The 15,752-nt window shown below is 30.1% G+C and overlaps 1 protein-coding gene across 1 annotated transcript in view; it reads left to right on the top strand.

Moving 5' to 3' along the window:
- The first annotated feature begins 1,194 nt into the window (after window positions 1-1,194).
- LOC106689358 (torso-like protein) overlaps window positions 1,195-15,752 on the top strand; it is a 24,016-nt gene continuing 9,458 nt past the window's right edge. Inside the window, exons 1-3 of the mRNA XM_014434293.2 lie at window positions 1,195-1,321; window positions 8,705-8,902; window positions 14,157-14,565. Of these exons, the coding sequence (XP_014289779.1) occupies window positions 8,709-8,902; window positions 14,157-14,565 (603 nt within the window). The 5' untranslated portion in view covers window positions 1,195-1,321; window positions 8,705-8,708. The remainder of the gene's footprint in view (window positions 1,322-8,704; window positions 8,903-14,156; window positions 14,566-15,752) is intronic.

The following is a 15,752-nucleotide window of genomic DNA, read 5'->3' as shown; positions in this document are numbered from 1 at the left end:
CCTTTGCCGAAGAAATAAATTAGTTTATTCTTTATTTTAATCTTATTTTCCTTTTTTCATCTTTTGTGTGTATTGTATTTTATATTTCTTTTTTTTTTTTTTATGTGTGTGGTTATTTCTGTTTTCATTAATTGCCAATATTTTATTATTCTTATTTAATTTTTTCGTTTCGCTGTACCTCTTTTTAATTTTTCATTTACTTTATTCCTGTTTAGCCCTGATGAAGCCCTGCATCTTGGGCGAATCCTTGGCTCATATAAAATAGTTTCAATATGAGATTTGGTTTATAAGGATGTGGACAGTAACCTGAGGATTATGAATTTAAAAACTTATAATTTTCTTTACTTATAAATATTTTGACCATTTACTGTTTTCTAATGATAGGTGGGCCTACTAACAATGAACATGAAAATTGGACAATTACTTCATAATTTGAGTCATGGTAAAAAGAAAACTTGAATCTGAAAGACGCTGGATAAGTCTCATAAGAATAGCTTAGTTGCCTATTTGGATTTTACAGCACAGATCAAAAGAATTAATTAGTGATATAAAGATTAATCACATTTTTTTCAAACCAAACAGATATTTAAATTTTGATAACATGTTTATTTCAATAACAAAATGATTCTAATGTAGAAAATACAAGACAAATAGGATAATACCTATTTATTTCAAATGATATATATCGATTTAATGTCTATTTAAAAGGGGGAGCTGATGAAGAGTGAATCGAAATGACTGAAAACCTTCAAGAATATTCAGGTTTTCAAAAATTATTTTTTTCAAATAATGTATTTGCAATAACTTCTTTGTTCGTATTTTTCGCAAAATGGCTGCGAAATAATAAGCAAAGCTGACGTTCACTTGGTTAATAATTTATTAATTAACGAGAAAGATCATTAAATATTATTAGGTATGGCCAGTTCAGTTAAATATTTTCCAGACGAGCTGATTATTGTTGTCTTAGTAAAAATTCATACTTGGATAAAAGTTAAACTATTAAAAAATATCTAGAGGATTCTGTTACTTACAGACTTCTGTTACATCCTGTGCGAAATCAAAATGGCTTTAACAATAATCAGATTTGAATGTTTTAATGGTAAACAGAAACCTAATTCCAACAGTGACAGAAAGCTCTTAACAACACGTTTGTTTACCGATATACTCCGATTGGTGTTTTGTTTTACCGATTAGTTGTATTAATAAATGGTCAGTTCAGTTGAACTGAAATGAATGGTAGCTACTGCACTCCGATTTTGTCATTGCAATAATATTAATAGTGTCTTTTATTTTTGGAAGCGTGATAATACTCTCATTGAAGGTACGTTTATTTATTTTTATTTCTTCTGTTAGTTGATCGTATGGGTAAAATATAAAAATAATTCAAAATTAAATAATCAGTTTTCACAATATTAGTGTAATCAATATTATAATTTTAGATATTTATATATAAAATTATAATTAGATTTTTTATATCACAATATAATAGATCTAATTATAATTTTAGATATTTATTTTAATATTATATTTTATTCTAATTCTAGAACATTTTTCAGCCCATTAATTTATAAGTTTTACAGCACAATATCTGGAAAAAAAATCATTAAAACAATGTTTCACAAATTTTACCTGGCATGTTTAGATGATACCTAGAATTATACCTACATTTTCCATTTCCATAGACATAGATGGTTATCATTTTCAAGACCACATTTAAATAGCATTGGCTGGTCCAGATATTGTCATCTTCATTAAAACCACAAACAATTAATTGAACTTATACTTTAATTTAAAAATCTAGAGCGGTGGGCGCAACCATCCTTCAAGTTAAAATTAATCCTTTCTCGCTTCAAAACAGCAAAATCTTTATTATTTATGATTGGAGTACTTTCCCTTCTCATGCGTTCATATTTAGGTTGAGTGTGAGTAAAATAAATTGAACGGGTTTCCACGAAAACATGAAAAAAATAGATAATTTTTAAAAAAGACTATAATCATAAAACCTTTATGAATTCAGTTTATTTATCCTTTTTTTGTCACTCTTCATCACTTTACATGTTGAATATCAATGTTTCTAAAATTTTTAGCTTCCCGACAGTATATTATACACCAACATAGCTACCTACTCTTATTTCCGGATATTTCTTATCAATCTGGGAAAACATTTCTTTTTTTTATAAGAAATATAAAATATTTTATTTTATAAAATATAAAATAATTTCTAAAAGAGTTATAAACTCTTCCTTACTCCATTTCTTATTAATAATAAGAAAAAGAGACTGTAACTGATATATAATAAACGAAATTAAAGGTACTTGTAGAGGAAGCTATTTGGAAAATTCTTCATTCTAGCCCTGTCACACTCGTTAAATTAGGATAGGACATAGATGATATTAAATAATATTTATCTGTACTTTGATGTACAGCTTAATTAAACTCTTAACTGTCCAGTTTAATTAAAATCGTTAGTGCCGTTTTCGAGAAAATTATGAAAAAAAAGACGATTTTAACACTGCAACATCTTAGCCTTCCACACCCACGGACAATTTTGCGAGACTAGATTACTTCCCTCCTTAAACATGTATTTACCTTAAAAACTCTGATTAAAAAATTCAAACATGGATATATGGATAAATGCGTATTTTTTACTAAGGCACAACCCCAGTGAAATAAATTTTTTTTAAAGTCGTGAACATTGAAGCTAAGAATTGAAGTGCAGTAGTAAATTTAACAGGCAAAAATAATAAAAATGTTTGGAGCAATTGTTCTTTAAAAACCACCAATCACTTTATTATTTTTTTTTTTTTTGGCCAAGACTCCCATTGGAGTAACCATGGTTGGGGGTCAAAGTGTTTCACTTTGTGAGACCACTCAATGAAAAAAGTCAACGCCCCAATCACTTTTTACAATATCAATTTAAAACAAGGATTGCCATAGAAAACTGAATTTATTATATAATAAAAGGCTTAACGAACCCGAAGGTTCTACATACCTCTACTCAATGACTCCGAGGATTAGTCTTGACGCTATCCTCCCAGGTACGTTTCGACCTACTCTCGGACATTTATCTGTCGAATCAGTGTTTATTAAATTTTTAGGGATAAGTTTATTACTAAACCCTACAGCCTTACGAGCCCATCTTATTCGTCGCAATACAATCACCTGAATTATATTTACCACGTCCAGTTCACCCGATTCAGGCGATGTCCTCCTAAAATCTCCGGTTTATTTATGGTAAAAATTGAAAAATATATATACATATTAGGTATCGTAATAAAGGATAGGATTTTTGGCCCTAAGCCCAAACCACAATTTGGGAGGTCAGGAAAAAACGATGAGAAGTAAATCAGGATATGTACGCCATATTTATGGATTCCAAAGCAGCCTATGATTCTATCGACAAAAACAGTCTTTGAAAGATTATGACTGATCCGAGTGTTCCCTGGAAATTAGTGAGATTGGCGCATGTAGAAATGATCCTAAATGAGTCTTGATACAAAAGGAAGTATGTGAAGCCTTTGAGGTTACAACAGATATGAGACAGGGAGATGAAATCTCGCCAGTGAAGTTAACTAAATCTTGGAAAAGGTGATTAGAACTTTAAAAGAAAGTGGTGGGATGTACGTCGGAATGAAACATAAAATCCTAGCATACGTAGTTGATATTAGATCCTCAGAAGCAATCAGGAGGATATGGGGAGACAAGCTGAAACTGACATCAGCAGAGAAAATTGGTTTACTGGTAAATGAAGATGAAACAAAATATACGGCAGTAAGCCGAAAAATGTATTTCGAAAAAATATATTATATTGTACATTATATTGTCTAATATAATATAATAAGAATATTTACTTGGTACATTCTTAAAAAAATTTGAATACAAAAAACCATAGGTCTTATCAATTTGGTCATAGAACGATGGCAAAGATAGGTGTAATATTGACTTTATGTCTTTGCAACCTCCAATTTAATGGCATCGAGCAGTTTTTTAAAAGGAAAAATAATATTCCATTTGAAAACCAAGAAGGGAGCTGGATGTTGGAAAATTAAATGCAAGAAACCTAGGGGCGTGGCTAAAACTACGTATTGGGGTGAAGGAGTGGTTTGTTAAGTTTTTTTTTTTTCAATATAACAAGAAACCGAAATTTTGAGGTATTATTTTTTCACAAAAAAAATAATAAAAACTGATACTCCTTAGAGGATGCCCATTATAAACTAATACATGTCTAATTAAACTTGCTTCAATTTGACCTCAATAGTTCCCGAGATTCAGCTTTTCAAAAACTAACATTTTCTCCTAAATCATGATAAATCAACACTTATTAAATATATTTTTGTTACAATCGTGTATAATACTACTCTCTGGAAGATAATTAGTAGGAACTACATTATAGTGCGTTTAATTTGATTACTACTATCCGTACTATAGTTCCGAAGATAAAGTTTTTCGAAAATGAACTTCCCGAAAAATCAACATTTTGTGAACTTATTTCAGAAAATGGAACAAGCTACTCCCGCGAAGATAATCGTTAGGAACTGCATTATAGTGCATTTAATGAGCATTTTTTTTAAGTTAATTAAAATGGAATTTTTTTCTAGTTAAATCCTCCATACATTAGTTTATAAATAATGATCATCTTCGTAGAAGTAGCAGCTTCCATTATAATGACAAAATATCATCACAAAATGTTGATTTATCGTTATTTGGAAAAAAAAAATTGTAGGTTTTTTGAAAAACTGTACCTGTAAGTTTCAACTCTGTACTCATATCAGAAATATATGACAAAAATGTTCTGTATGAACCAGCTTCATACAATATTTTTTTTGTTATGTTTTTATGAAAATTCTTATTTAAGGATATTCGAGAACACTAAAAACGAATTTGAAAAGCTTTTTTTGGCCTACTTTATGGGAAACGATATATATATTTTTTTTGTGATTTGTTTTGGTTATTAACTTATTTAATACAATCGACAATACTTTTTTCGTATCCTATATCCGAAAACAAACCGAATGATGCGTATTATTATCACAGTATTGAATTAATTTATCCCGATTGACCTTGTACAGTGGACTAAAATTTGTTTCATGGAGAAATAAAGTTAATATTCAATCTACTGACCACGAAAAACCATTAAAATACGAATTTTGATAGATATCGAAAAAAACAATTTACTCAAAATTTAGCCTAACTTGGGGCCTTTAATTTTTTTCTGAAACTTCAAGACAATACCACTGTTCTGAAAAAAATCTAGGTATGGTTTAGGACCGTTCAACTGTATTTTCGTAAACAAATTAGAACTGGAAATATTAAATAAAACGCATGAAAAATTTTTCTCGGTTTGAAACTGCTTTTTTTACCCATATAAAGGTATAAAGTTTAGAATATATTGGTACGGGCTGGAAAGGCGAAACTTCTGCTTTCCAATAGTTGTAGTCACGTTGAATTTGGATAACATTGTATAAGAGCTATGAATTAATTTCGCGAACGCAGGACATAAGTAGAAAAAAAAATATTCCAAAAGTCCAAAAAATATATTGTTCTTGATATTTAGAAAATTCGTACTTATAACTAAAAACGAATATGACTTGATTTTTTCAAGTTCAACCATTTTACTTATGGTTTTCGTATTTTTTTACACACTCAAACTCATTTAATACAATCATCAATCTTTATTCGATAATTTATTTTATACCAGATCGGCCTGGTGGGCCTTACATGGTTGATGTAACCATTACATTATAGTTTTTTTAACAGTTGATTATGAGGGGGGGGGTATAGTCTCGTACATAAGACACCCCTAACTATATACAATGTTTTAGAGAGAGAGAGAGAGAGAAAGAAATACTTTATTCATTCATGCTGCCCAAATACATCGGGTTGCTACATTACACAGCATACTGATCAATCCGGGACTGGACAAATATAAGTTACATATTTTTACATGATATAATATAATACATTTTTTTTTTTCTTCCACAGTTTTCTTTTACAATTAATACCAGTCTACAAACTAACTACAAGTTTTTCGATTTATTCCTTTTCTTTTTGTTTCCCTTCCATTTCACAACCCCTATTTCATTTGACCAACAAATTCCCCTATATAACAAAAGAGAAAATAAATAGATAAGAATAATGCTTCTTAATAAAAGAGAAAAGTTAAAATAATGATATTATTTACAGCTTAACAAAGCAAATTTATTCGATAAGAAAGAAATGGCCAGAGAATCAAGTAATCTGTTTATGTGAGAATGTTCCTATGTTCCTGTTAGAAGAGCTGTAGAAAATTATACACATTCTGAATGTGTGATTCTGGCTGAAGATTCTTCAAGTAATTGTCACTCCACTAGTTCCAAACATTGAGGGCTGCTAGATTTTTTTTTAAACCTGGAAATGGAAAGTCTGAGACCATTTTCTATTCCTCTTGACACTTCAATATTTCAAATAAAGTTAAAGACAATATACTACTGCTTCACACTTTCTGGGGTTGCAATTCAACATCTGCCTTTTTCAGACAAGTTGGCAAAGCTTCTAGACAAAGACGCAGAAATATAAAAAAAATATTGAAATATAATATTTAAAAACTATAATGCAACGGAAATGAATCACTCTTTAAATAAAGTATGTTTTAAGCTGCTAACAATGAGACCTTGTAAAGTCGGGCATTAAAGCAACTGTAAAACACTAGACAGCTGGACTTTTATTTCGGGGTTATCACCAGTCTTTTCTGTCCTAAGTTGCAGAAAATAATAGTACAAGAGCCGAGAAGAAAAAAAGGCAGTTAACTCACTCCAATTTTTTATTACTTTAATGAAAACTATGTATAATAAATGGTCAAAATTGATGAGTCTGCCAAGTATAGGTAGGGGGAATAAAAAATGGGGACTGTTTCAAAACCTTAATTTTTCATTCGGAGCTCTATATCTTAAAAACTACCAACAACACTAGAAAATCTAAGAGAACATTATTTAAAGAAGAGTAAATTTTCTGAAATATTATCCCTAAAAGAGCTATTTACGTCCAATAGTTCTCGAGATATAGCTTTTTTATTTTTATTTTTTTATTTATTTTTTTTTTTTTAAAAAAAGCAAACTGTTTTTAGAGTTCTACTACTAGTTTCTCTACATCCTGTATCATATCATTGTGTCATTATGATCAAATTTACTGGTTGTATTTTTTTATACAGTTGTAAATATCAATAAATAAATAAAATTAAAAAAAAAAAAATAAAAAGCAACATTTCTTAAAAATATCAGAGGTTAGTTAATTTATTTTGAGAAATCTCAGGAACTATGTGACGTACAGATGTCTATTAGCACTCAAATTAAAGCTTGTTTAATGGACTATAAAGAAGTTTATGACCTTTACCTTCGTAGGAATGGTAGTTTTCATGATATTTGCTAAAATAAATTTGATTTATGAAAAACTTCATTTCAGAAACCATTGGACGTACAGATGTCTGCCAGCGGTCAAATTAAAGCTAGTTAAATTTACTACAAAATAGTTAATTATGTTTATCTTTGTAGGAGTAGTAGTTTTATGATATTTGACAAAATGAACCGATAAAATGTTAGTTTCTAGTTGTTCGTATAAAATGTTGGATTTTTGAAATAATATATCTCTAGATCTATAAGACCCACATATGTCTGCCAACACTCAAAATAAAGGAAATTTAACTTACTATAAAGTAGTTTATGGCACTTATCTTCGTAGGGGTAGTAGTTTTTATGATATTCACATATGAATATAAATTTGGCAAATGAAAATTTGTCCGAACAACTATAAATCAATTTATTTTAGCAAATTTCATGTAAACTATTACTCCTACGAAGATAAACATCATAAACTACTTTATAGCTCATTAAACTAACTTTAATTTGAGTGCTAATAGACATCTGTACGTCAAATGGTTTTTGAGATATAAAGTTTTCAAAATAAATTAACTAACTACTGATCTTTCAGTACGTCCCAAATAACATTTTTATGAAATGCTTCTTTTTAAAAAGCTATATCTCGAAACTATTCAACGTAAATAACTCAATTAGGGCTCATATTTTAGCAAATTTACTCTTTAAATGACGCACTCTTTTTTTGTGTTGTTCCTTTTTTGTGTTGTTTTTAAGATATAGAGCTCCGAATGAAAAATTAGTTTTTTTTATCGCTTTGAAACAGCCGCCATTTTTTATTCCTCCTACCTATACTTGGCAGGCTCATCAATTTTCACTATTAATTATACATAGTTTTCATTAAAGTAATAAAAAATTGGGGTGAGATAACTAATTTTTTTCTCCTCTTGGGCTCTTGTACCCAGATCCCTGTACTTACTCGCAGGTGCACAGAATAACAGTGAGGTAATTATAATAATTATTTATATAAATACTTTGTCTGAAAATATAGATAAAGCTTAATGGTAGTAGATGCCGTCATTATTCCTAATCAGCTTCTATTTAATTTTTTCACTATTCATGTAGAATTTTGTAAGATCAAGTCCTATAAAACATTTTAATCTAAAATTAATAATTACTCAATACGTTTTCAATTCTCAATTTTTTACAACCAAATTAACCTTTTATTAAACATTTTTCCACAACTCCAGGTTTTGATTGCATGTTTTATTCGGCAAAGGATTTCTAGCGTTAATAATCTTAACATTTGTAAATTATTGTTGATTCAATATAAGACATTTATTTCCCATTCATTACAGAAGGATGCTGTACCTACTCCTTTTTTTATTTGGAGAATCATTAGCAATGGATAGCTTAAAAATAGGAAATGCGATGAATATTTTTGGACGCTATGGTTTCATGGGAGTGTCCATGAAGGTAGTGGGAAGACCTCAGCCATGGGTGTTCCGCGAGCCGTCAGTTGATGTTTTTGAAATAATGGAAGATGACATAATTAGGTGAGAAAATTATTTATAATTAAATTTATATCAGTTCCTAATAAACCTAACGCCCCATAATATTACTAGCTTAGTATCAAGACATCAATTACTTAATAAGCAATCCTACATTTAAGCACATCAAAATTATTTTCGAAACTTAACATAACTAAATTTCATCCAATAAATTAATTTGATTTTTCAACGAACTTATGAATAACTACTGTGCCATAAATTCTTGAATCGACTCCCCTATCACAATGTATGTTTTTTCTATAGAAATTAAAATTAGCGAATGGGTCAAATCTCATGTTCACTAATTAATTAATTGAAACCGAGTCAAATATTTCAAATAAGGGACCATTCAATTATTGCTTAGCTTTATTTCTGGACCTTTTTTAATTCCCCTTCATCGTACCACCCTTCAACATGTAATGAATTCAGACAATTCACGGAAGTGGTTCAGAAACCCCGATTTCGTGGCTAAAAGCCAACAAATTATTTCTTTGTCGTGTTAACTTTTAGTGGTGTTAACAATTTCATCAGCATTGCACAAGATAATACAATACATTTGTCAAAACAAGAATAGATTTGAATCTGTGATCGCAGCTCCTTCACAAAGTTAACATCAGTTAATATAAACAAATCCGGCGAGGACGTAAGAAAGCTATACATGAGCTGTATGTTTTGAATAAAATAGGTCTATCTATTGTCCCTTCAAAATGGATTCTTCAACAGCAGATAAGATGCTTTTTAATATTCATTATAAAATGAATAAATAACTTTGTTTCTTTCCTGCAGAACATTACTGTTCTCTTGGCTATTACTTTCTTGGTGCAAGTAAAAACGCCAAGCACAGCAAGTAGTCCATTAAAATTGCAAGTTAACCTAGAAGTAATTGTAAGCCAATTTCTTTCATTAGATTGAAGCTTTTTAGCTTTTTAAAAAGCTATATCTCGAGAACTATTTATCGTAAATAGCTCAAGTAGGGCTTACATTTTAGCAAATTTACTCTTCTTTAAATGGTGTTCTCTTAGATTTTCTATTGCTCTTGGTAGTTTTAAAGATACAGAGCTCCGAATAAAAAATTAATTATTTTTAACATTTTGAAACAGCCGCCATTCTTTATTTCCCCTACCTATACTTGGCAGACTCATCAATTTTGACTAGTAATTATACATAGTTTTTATTAAAGTAATCAAAAATTGGGGTAAAATAACTGAATTTTTTTCCTCTTGGACTCCTGTACTAAGAAATACGTTGTCCAGTGCCAGGCGTTGTGCAGTGCACTTTTCTTTTTAGAAACCCGTTTACAATAAAAATATTTCACCTTTTTATTTTTTATTGAGCTAATTAAAACCTTTATACATTCAAAGTTTCTACTTTTGTTATTTTGCTTCTGCATACCCGTCAAAATCACGGTTTTTTTTGGAGGAGAAAATAATTTTTTAAGAGCTAACACGCATTTTCTTTTAGAAAATAATTCAAATGTTCACCTAGACTATACAGCAGGAACCACAAATATCCTTGAAAAGTATTTGTTGAACTATTTAATGTTACAGCACCGGAGATTTATTTCATTTTAGAAGAAAACTAAAATTTACACTCTTATTTGATTCAATGCTCAATATCCTGAAGGTTACAGAGCACACGATGAAGAGTAAATACTTTTTTTTTTTTTTAAGTAGAGTAAATTTGCTAATTTTTGAACCCATTATATTCTACATACGTTATCAGAACTCATTACGTTCAACATACGTTATCAGAACTCATTACGCTCAACATTTTCCGAGATACAGTTTTTCCAGAACCAATATTTTTTTCCAAATAACAAGAAACAAGTCGTGAATATATTTTGGCGAATATCATGAAAAATCACTGTTTCTAGAAAAATAATCAACATAAACAGCTTTATGTATTTAACGTGCTTCAAATTAAGACGTCATGAAATCCTTTACGTTCAATATTTTCCGAGATATAGTTTTTCAAACACAGATATTTTTTTCCCAAACGAGTTGATCATTAATGAATTATCACATTATCTGATGAAATATAATCATCAAACCTTAACATTGGAAATGAGTCTTATCTTGAGAAAAGTTCGTATATTTCGGAAACTATTAAATGTAGAAATATCTATCACGGCTCAATTTGAAGATTTTTAAGTACACATTAAGAAATTTATAATGATCATATCTCTAAAAGTAGCAGTTGCCATGATATCTGCCTAATAAATTCACATAGTGTTGATTTCTAGTTGTTTAATAAAAATATTGAAGTTAAAAAAAACTGCAGCTCGGTAATTATTGAACGTAAAGAACTCTATTAGAGCTCAAAGTAAAGCTCGTTAAATGCACTATAATGTAGTTAATAGTGATATTTTATAATACTTAAGGAGTTATTGGCAACATACCTAAACATATACGGCGGCCATTTTGAAAAATCTGTAATATTGCCACGGACACTCAAATTTATTTGAGCATATATTACAGACTAAAACCTCAATTAGGGACCCCTCAACTTTATTTAAGCATATATTACAGACTAAAACCTCAACTAGGAACCTTAAACTTTATTAAAGCATAAATTACAGACTAAAACCTCAACCAGGAACCCTCAACTTTATTTAAGTATATATCACAGACTAAAACCATATAATTGAACACTAAATGTATTCATGAATAAAATATTGGCCTTGATGACCGGTAGATTTTACGCCTTAATTTCTGAATAAACAGACTAAAACCTCAATTAGGGACCTTCAACTTTATTTAACCATAAATTACAGACAAAAACCTCAACTAGTATAGCAGAGATTTGCTTTTTCATTTTTTATCCAATAGTAAATTGATTGTTTTTTATTACATTTAAAGGAGAAGGCAATCTTAAAATCGGACAGGCTTAAGATTTTAAAGATTGGAGCAGAATCAATTGGCAAACGTGGTATTTTTCAATTCTTATAAAGTTTAGCAATATGCTTCTTGAAGAAATGAAAATCGACGTATGTATTGGGGAATTTTCAAGTTCAAATTCCGTATCATATACTTTATAAATATAGACATAAAAAATAAATGAAACCATTTTTTTATTAATCCCGGCCAAGCCATTTCTGACATACGGGAGGTTGTCCTTAACGTCACCAAACATTTCTAACCAGAGTAGCAGGAGTGTAGACTTTTTATTTCGTAGGACATCCAAGAAATAAACGTTAACCCGCCAAGACCGGAATCGAATCAGCGCCACTGCAGTTTCATGGCTGCTAAGGTGACGACTCGACACACTCGGCTAAATGGCCTCTGAATAAATAAAAACTGCCTAGTTGTTAATTATGTAAATATAGTTTGTATTATTTTCCTTTTTATGAAAGATATTACTTTTTTATTATGTCTTTAATTTATGTTAACATCCAAATAACGTTTCGGACAGTGTGCCCACTATCCTCCAGTTCATTGTTCTAAAAAAATGAAAAATAAATTATAATTAACAGTTTTAAAAAGTAACACAGTGAATTACAATAAATAAGTTTAAATTAATTATGAGTTATTTTAAATATAAGTTACTTGTTCTTCACAGCTTTACGTTTGTATATCAATTTACAAATTAAGATCGGTTTTTGAGATTAGGCCGAAGTTTAATACTAATTATTTTCATTATTTCCTTAGCTCAAGGTTATGAGATGGACATATGTTAACCAAGATCAAAACAAACCAAATGTTCAAAATATTGTATATAAGTTAAAATATTTCATATTTTTTCATTAATCATAAATGTTCTCTTTTTTTGGCTACACTGTCTAAAATTAGTAAATAAAACTCTACTGTTCAGGAATTTACCTAATCCTATCTCTCTTTGTGTTCTATTTTCTATAATGTCACTATTCATTAATTATTTATAATATAAAAAATCTATTTTAAACAATCTAACTAATACTGACCAATGACTCCTATATCAGTTTTAAAACTCACATATTTTATATCGATTCCAAGTGTTCTGTAATTTTTCCATCTCTTTCATTTTTCCTATTTAAAAGTGTTTCTTTAAAAAATTAAATTCATCTGTAATTTAATTTACTTCTTCCCCAACGCTATAAAATTAACATTTTAATTTTTTATTTTATGTTGATTCAATATAGTTTTTGTTTAAAACTATCCTTGAAATTAAAAGAAAATAAACATGAAGGTACTTGGGAGAGGGGGGGAGGTTCAGCTCTCTTCCCCCCAACCAAAATATTTTTAAAAATTAAAAAAAAAATATTTTTCATCTAATTAATTAAAACAAAATTGGATATTAGATTTATGATTTATTATAATGATTGTTAAGGAGTGTTTTATTTTATTATTAACACAAACACATTTGATCCATATATACTCTCAACATTTATTTTTAAAAACTCTCTACGTTTCAGCCCTCAGACCATTTTCAACCTTAAATATTGATGTTATATTCTTTAAAATCTTTTCCTGCAGGCTAATTGCCCATGAAAATAAATGTGGAGAGTATATTTAGATCAAATGTGTTTGTGTTAATAATAAAATAGGATATGTTTTGAAGCCTATAAGAACGCATTATGATTTTTGACCAAGAAATGAGGGATTTCTGAACCAACTTAATCCTTACAGACAGGCTAAATCAACCAATCCTCCTTTGGACGTGATATATACTAGGGGTATTCATGATCTTTAGTTTAACATGTTAAAGCGTGTTAAATGGAGAAATATTTCCTTCTTTTATCATGTTAAAACGACATAACATGTAGTATGACTGAGTCTGTTAAATGGAGAATACGTCACGAAACAGACCAGCTGAGCTTGTCACCGTTTTATTTGTAGTCGTATGATGATAGGTTACTTGCTCGTAGTTTGTGTTTGTTTTTTTCTTTTGTTTTGTGTTTTGGACTTTTTAAAAAAGGCCATCAGTAGCCAAACTTTTACACTTCTACTTTTCACTTATTTTAGGCATGTTGTAATAATTTACTGTAATCAAAACTTAGAAATAAACAATCACATGAAGTTTTGGAAGGAAAGGTTACTAAACAAGTTTCTCAGAAAATCCGCTAGGAACTCTTATGCACTTACCATTTAACATGACTAAATAGAGCTGCTCACAATGCTATACTTATAACATGGTAAAACATTTTACATTTAACACAATATCATGAATACCCCTATTAACGACTCCCAACCAATTAAATACAACACAATGCTTAGAGAATATTTAAAATTAATAACAAATATATTACAATAATATGATTGCTTTCTTTTTTTTTTTTTCTCAGCTACACTGACAAAGATGGAGCAATTTTCAATGGAGATTTCCACATGGAATTTTGCGATGATGTTACTCAACTGCTGGAAGCTTACTTTCGGGAATTCAGAATTGAGCATGCGAAAGAACCCTGGAAAGCTTTTGCTGCTAGTTGGTCAGATGAAGCAATAGCAAAAAATTTCGGCTTAAATACCAGCTATATTGCTCATGATTACTGTTATGTACTAGTACGTCTGTCTAGAAACAAAGAATCTAAAAAATTGAGCGACGATGCTGCTTCAAATTTAAAGCCATTAGAGCACATTAAGCATTCATCCGACGATGTAGAATATGGCAATGCAGCAAGTGTGGGGAACTTTGTAAAGAAGTTCGGATCTCATTACATCATGTCATACACTACAGGAGATTCGTTATACCAAGTAGGCACTATTGATATAAATATATTTTTAACAATTTTTTCCAACAGAAATTAATGTATTTTTATTTCTCGTAAAATCTGGATTTTATCAATTTTATATGAGATAGGGTATGTTCAAACTTAAGTTGCAAGCAACATAGGAAAAGAATTCCGAATATTGACACACACAATATATGAAACGCTGTTCTTCAACTATTATATTTATATAAATAAACAATGTAGGGCAGGAGTGGCCAACTTTTCAGTATATAAGATCTAGTTTTTATCTTAAAAGTGTGTCGCGATCGACTTACATAGGAGTAGTCTAAGGGATGAGAAGGGTTGTGAAATGCATACTATGTTTATATACTGTGTCTCAGTATAAGGTGCATTCCAGTGAGGTATGGGTAGATAAGAAAAATATATGTTCAAAACTATTTTTATTTTTTAAATCACTTATTACGGGTATTCATGATCTTTAGTTTAACATGTTAAATGGAAAAACTAATATTGAATGGAGAAATAATTTCTTCCTTTACTATGTTAGAACGATATAACATATAACATGACTGAGAGTCAGTTGATACTGGTACTGGTATATGGTGGGGGGAACAAGTCCGGCAAGTGGGCCAACTGGACCTTTTTCCCAACCCCTGACGGCTACTTAGGTTGCCGCCGCGTACTCACCAACTGGGAGTGTCAAGATTCATTCTTCGGGACAGCCGAAAATGAAAGTTTAACTGCCCCAGGTGGGAATCGAACCCACAACGTTCCGAACCGAGCACGCACTGGGACCTGCGCCCCAACCCGCACGGCCGTCACGTCCCTGAGAGTCAGTTACTAGGGCTGTTAAAGGGAGAATGACGTCACGCAACAGACCAGCTGAGCTCGTCACCATTTTGTTAGTCGTCGTGTTAGGTTATTGCTCATAGTTTGTTTTTGTATTGTTCTGAATGTTTTAATAACTAAAAAAGCATTAGATGACAATAATAATAATAATAATAATGAATCGAAAGCATAAAAGTAAACAATGACATGAAATTTTTGAAGGAAAGGTTGTAAAACAAATTGCTTAGAAAATCCACTAGGAGCTCTTATGCATTTAACATTCAACATGACTTTAAATAGGGCTGCTCACAATCCTATACTTATAAAATTTAACATGGTAAAACATTTTACATTTAACACAAAATCATGAATACCCCTATT

This window comes from Halyomorpha halys, unplaced genomic scaffold (assembly GCF_000696795.3).
Source record: "Halyomorpha halys isolate HHAL.00 unplaced genomic scaffold, Hhal_1.1 Scaffold1342.1, whole genome shotgun sequence".
Lineage (NCBI taxonomy): Eukaryota > Metazoa > Arthropoda > Insecta > Hemiptera > Pentatomidae > Halyomorpha > Halyomorpha halys.
Note: the sequence above shows the minus strand (reverse complement) of the source record. Positions and strands in the feature narration are given on the sequence as shown.